The sequence below is a fragment of the Chenopodium quinoa genome, unplaced genomic scaffold, assembly GCF_001683475.1.
Source record: "Chenopodium quinoa cultivar QQ74 unplaced genomic scaffold, ASM168347v1, whole genome shotgun sequence".
NCBI lineage: Eukaryota > Viridiplantae > Streptophyta > Magnoliopsida > Caryophyllales > Amaranthaceae > Chenopodium > Chenopodium quinoa.
The window spans coordinates 548,610-554,223 of record NW_018744284.1 but is presented as its reverse complement, the minus strand read 5'-3'; the positions used below and the strand labels follow the sequence as shown (position 1 = coordinate 554,223).

Here is a 5,614-nt window from a genome sequence, read left to right as displayed (position 1 = left end):
TTGCGGTTAAATTGATGGGTTTTGAGCCTATTGACCATAGGAGGATGAACAACCCTACATTGATGGACCTTAGCTATTTAGGAGGGCTTAATTGGATCCAACCTACTAATAGTGTGAGTCGGCCGAATGAGATGTGTTGGACTATTCATAGACAGTCGGGTTAAAAAGAACAAGCCTTCAAATTGCCTAACCCCACTTTGACTAAGTTTGATAGGGGTAAGACCACCTACACTTTTGTGTTAGGCAATGATGGAGAATCTTAAGAGACTCCTCAACCTCCACCTCAATCTCAATCTCAACCACAACCTCAATGTCAACTACCACCCCAACCTTACATGCACGAAATCCCCACCTTTTCTCATGACTATAACATAGATCCTAGTGCACCTTATGACTTCTCGAATTTTAGGAGCCAACTTGATAGGATCGAGATGGGTCAAGGAAGGGTAGAGGGGATGGTCCATTCCCTTAACACTAGGGTGGGGTCTCTAGATAGGAGGGTTGTCTATGTGGAACGGAACCTAGGGAGGGGTTTACACCCTATGTATGATGATGATTATGCACGCCGAGGGGCTATTCCCCCCGAAGCTATGGTCCCCGATTGGTTCCAATATCCAAGGAAGATACACTACCCTTGGTGCTTATGGTACTTATGTGGACTATTATTCCGTCCATGGTTATGGGGCCGATGTTCCTTTTGGTGTGATAGGTGGGAAAGTGGATCCTAACTATTTTGCAGGTAGTTCTGGTCAAGGAGGTGTTGGTTCTAGCCATGGAGGAGGTAGTGGCTATGCTAGGATGGATGAGGATGATGATGAGAAGTAGCTTTTTTTAGCTACACTCCCAAGTCAATGAGGGAATTTCTTGATTTGGCTTAGGGGGAGATGATTTTGTATATATGGTATTCTTTCTCTCTTCTCTATTTTATTGTTTTCTTAGGTTAGATTTAATGCTTTCAAAATAAAAAATGCAAAAATACGTTCCTATGAAAAGATGAATCATGCTTCCCCTGTGCCCCTTGATGAAAATTATTTTGACTCTTGGTTATTGATGATGAAAATTGTAGATTAGTTGGTCATGATTTGATGTTTGATTGCCTTGAAACTTTAACATGCGTCAATTTTGCCCAACTATTTGTGAATATAGTGCTTGACTAGTTGATTTGGTGAGGAATATGTGTTAGTTCCTAGTATATCAATGAATTTGAGGATTGGTTTGCAACTATGAGTAATGTTTATATGGTTCACTATTATGCACAATGAGGATGACGAAGGTGTTCGTTCTTTTAGGTGGCCTTCAGACGATAATAGATTCATTTGTTCCCTTATTGCTACCCATGTTGTTGTTTGTGCCCCTTTATTGTTTATTTAGCCACATTACAAGCCGATTTAAGCCCCATTGGTTATTACTTGTCCCGAGCTTGGCTTGGGGGAGCTAATAGTGAGTGAGGTGAGGGAATTGTAGTGTGCACATAATTTGCACAATGTGGGTGAATAAGAGGAGTAATTTGTTCTTTTGATATTGTGATCGGAAAAGATGAGAAATTTGTTGTTCAAAGTAGAAAAATTTCAATGTGAGATAAAAAGAAGAAAAAAAAAAGAGCAAAAGGAAAAAATTGTTTCAATGTTTAAGTGTTCTAATGAGGGTTGCTCAAAAGAAAAGAAAGAAAAAAAAAAGAGTTTCAAGAAAGAAAAAAAGAGATAAGTTTCAAAGAAAAAAAAATCAAGTTCAAAAGAAAGTTAAAATAAAAGAATTCAAAGTTTGTTTATTCACTCAAGTTCTATAATATCATATTTTTATGAGTGAAATTGTAAGTGTTGAAAAATTTGTGAAATATTGGATAGTTGTTTGGTGAATTTTTGGTGGAGATGAGTTGTGCTCGAGAAGATTCTCCATTACTTATGTTTGGCCTTGTTTTTTATTAGGATTTGGCTCCCTAAAGCAATGGCTTAGCTCTCACATTTTCCCAAATATTATCTTACCCTTTACCTAAGCCTTACATTACAAGTTTGAAGACCTTCCGACCTTTGTGCATAGAGTTGTGTGAATGTGAAAGTAGTTGTTTATCAATGCGAAGAATGATTTGATATATTCCGAGTCGACTACTAGGTTGAGTGAATGTCTTTTAAACACACGAGTGCGTGAGTTGGGAGGGCATTGTTCACATACAAAGGGTTTGGGATGGAGAGTGAACGAGTTCATCTTTTACTCGCCACATAAATGAGAGTTGAGTGTGTGAGCACTAGTCTTGAATTCTATATGCTCTGGTGGTTTGCTCTAGTTGACAATTGTTAGGGAAGATTGGTAATCGGATGGATTTAAGTGATTGATTATGATGCATGTTTGTTGGATTGGCTTTGAGTTGTATTATGGATTTTGAATTTGATTTGGGGTAAAGTTATGATTTGTTTTATTCATCGTCTTGCTTAGGGACAAGCAAGGGTTTGGTTTGGGGGAGTTTGATATATGTATTTTATATGCTATTTTATCCCCCGTTCCACGGTCATTTTATGCATATTTGAGCTCTTCGGGGCTACGTTTAGTACTAATGTGTGGTTTCGAGTGTTTTGTAGAGTTGGCATTTGTTTTGTAGAATTTCCCAGATTTTTCGATAATTTCTATGGTTTTCCGACCACTACGAGATATCGAAGCTTTTGTCACATTCATGATCGTTGATCGTAGCCCAAGACCGATCATATCGGTGATTAAGGGCTTGGTTCGCGGAATTGGTCCGAGCAATGAACCAAGGAAGAAGAAGATTTGGTCCATATAAGCAATTAGAGCCCAAAGGAAAAGAAGAAAAAAGTCTCGGCCAAGAAAAGACCGGGCCCAATCGGGCGGCCTATGGCCTAATCAGGCGATACCCAGAATGCGGAGAAAAGAAAAAAAGGCGGGCCCGATCGGGCGCGTGTTTATCCTTGTAGTCTTAGGATTCGTCATTTTGGCTAATTTTAGGCTTAGTATTTAAGTTCTTTTTGTAAGCTTTATTAGCTACGTTTTCATTATTATTTCTTTCATGCTTAAAACTTCTAGAGAGATTTTAGTTGGAGATTATTGTTGAACTCAAATTTTCCCCTTTTAGTGCAATTTCATATTTCCTTCATTCGGTATTATTTCTCATGTCTTTTATTACTTTATATATTGCTTTGATTTTAATTTCTTTTTAATTTGGGTTTTGATTGTAATCATGTCTTCCATATATGCTTTGATTATTAGATTTAAATATGTGCGAGTAGTTTAATTGTAGGGTTCTTGGGGGATCCATAATTAATATGAAGGGATGAATTGTTTTGGTTGATTTTTGATATTGCATGATAATTTCTTATTGAATTGTTTTAGTTCTTTACAATTGGATTATGAATCGAGCAGATGTGATTTGATTGTAAAAGTATAGCAACAATGAATTGATGAATCGAGCATATGTTAATTTGATATTAAAGGCTATTTTCAATAGGAACTTAGATCTAGTAAATTGCGAGAGCCTATTAGAACTATATTGATTAATAAATTGCGAGAGCCTGTTAATCATGTTATATATGCACTATTAATTGTTGATTGTTATGTTTTATCCTGGAGTATTAATTATTGGTGAACTTGTGACCCTAGGTTTTTTATTATTGATTTTACCCTTAGATTAATTCATATAAACCCTTTTTTCTCTTTGATAATTTAGATTATGATAATTAATTAGGAATAGAAAGAATTGTTTCCCTGTGGATTCGACCCTACTTCCCTATCTGCTTTACTTAGAGGACTTAGGTAATTCTTTTGATTAGGAGATACGACTTTACCCTGTCAGTGATAGCCTAAGTAAACAAAGAATACAAAGGAATCTAACCTCTGGCGACGACCTATTCATCTATCGTTCAAGAGCTTATTAATGCTTTTGAATTCATCCAAGTATCTCATATCCCAAGAGAAGAAAACCAAGAGGCTGACTTTTTGGCACAACAAGCATCGCTACCCGATTATGAAGGTTTCGATGAATTAGTGATTCACATAAACACATATAAATTGAACCTTTAGATGATCTAAAAAAGTGAAGGCAGAGGTACATAAGTACACTATCCTCTCTCATAATATAGATTGGAGAGAGGAGATTAAGGAGTACTTGAAAGACCCTTCAAAAGGGAAAGTGCCAGAAAAAGTTAGGCTAGCAGCTACTAAATACTTTCTTATGGGAAATAAGTTATAAAGAAAAGATCCTCAAGGCATTTTACTGAGGTGCGTTAGCACAAAGAAAGTGTTAACCATTTTAGCAGAAGTTCATCGTGGAATTTGTGGGTCACACCAAGCAGGAACTAAGATGAGGTGGTTAATCCATCACGTGTGTTTTTATTGGCCTTCAGTTAGATAAGATTGTTTGCAATATGCAAAAGGTTGTAAACAATTTCAAAGATTTAGACCAATAAGTATGGCACAAGCAATAGAATTGCACCCTATTATCAAGCCCTTACCTTTTAGAAGTTCGATGATGGATGAAATTAGGCCTATTAAACCTCCCTCATCTGCTCACCATAAGCATATTCTGATAGCTACAGATTACTTCACAAAGTGGATTGAGGTCCAGGCTTTCAAAAGTTTAAATGCAAGGGCAGTGATCTTGTTCTTGGAAGAGAAAATCTTTACAAGATATGGGATTCCAGAATCTATAACACTAGACCAGGAAACAATGTTTACAGGACATGAGTTTAATTCCTATATCAAGGAATTTGAATCCAATAGATACATTCAACTAACCCCTTACTTTGTTCAGGCCAATGGACAAGCTAAAGCCACTAATAAAGTGATCTCTAAAGGAATTGCTAAGATGGTGGATGAAAATCCTAAAAATTGGCACGTTCTTTTACACTATGCTATTTGGGCATATTGAACATCAAAGGGAGATGCAATAGGGACTACTCCTTACCACTTAGTGTATGGACATGAACCTGTTGTACCAGTAGAGCTAAGCACTAAGTCCGCCAGGGTAGCTAAAAAATGGGTATAAGCTAAGAAGACTACCAACAATCGATGTCCATTGAATTGATGGACGTTGAAGGTGAAAGACTCCAAACGCTAGCTAAAATCGAAGGCCAGAAAAAACTAGCAAAATCTTACAACAAAAAGGTGAAACATAAAATCTTTTTGGAAGGAGATTTAGTGTGGAGATGAAACTTCCTAAGCATGAATATAAAGATCATATCTTTGGCAAATGGTCTTCTAAGTGGGAGGGTCCAGTTAGAGTTCACAAAGTCATGTCTGGAAATGCCTATTTGTTGCAAGAGTTAGATAGGGAAATGTTTCCAAGGGTGCTTAATGGAAAGTTCTTAAAACAGTATTACCCAAGTATATGGAAATAGTATAAAAACTTACAACAAAATCATCCATCATTAGAGGCTTTTAACAAATAAAATGTACTGTTTACAAATGAGGGAATTTTTAGCCATTGCCTTGTGTTTAACTCAGAAAGAAGAACCTTAAATTTCTTCATCAATGCCATCTGTTTACCATAGAGATCAAATTGAGACAAAGTTTCTTGAACTATTGGAGCACTCTTAGATATCTGGCACTTCAATTGTTTCTTCTCTCATCTACAATCCTAAAGCTTTTATTCTACCATAGATCTCCTGGC

General features: G+C 36.6%; 1 protein-coding gene across 1 annotated transcript; it reads left to right on the top strand.

Annotated features, from left to right (window-relative positions):
* Window positions 1-4,414: 4,414 nt before the first annotated feature.
* On the top strand, window positions 4,415-4,873 carry LOC110695009 (protein NYNRIN-like). The gene has a single exon (XM_021872203.1). The coding sequence runs from the start codon at window positions 4,415-4,417 to the stop codon at window positions 4,871-4,873; it is 459 nt and encodes a 152-aa protein (XP_021727895.1).
* The last annotated feature ends 741 nt before the right edge of the window (window positions 4,874-5,614 follow it).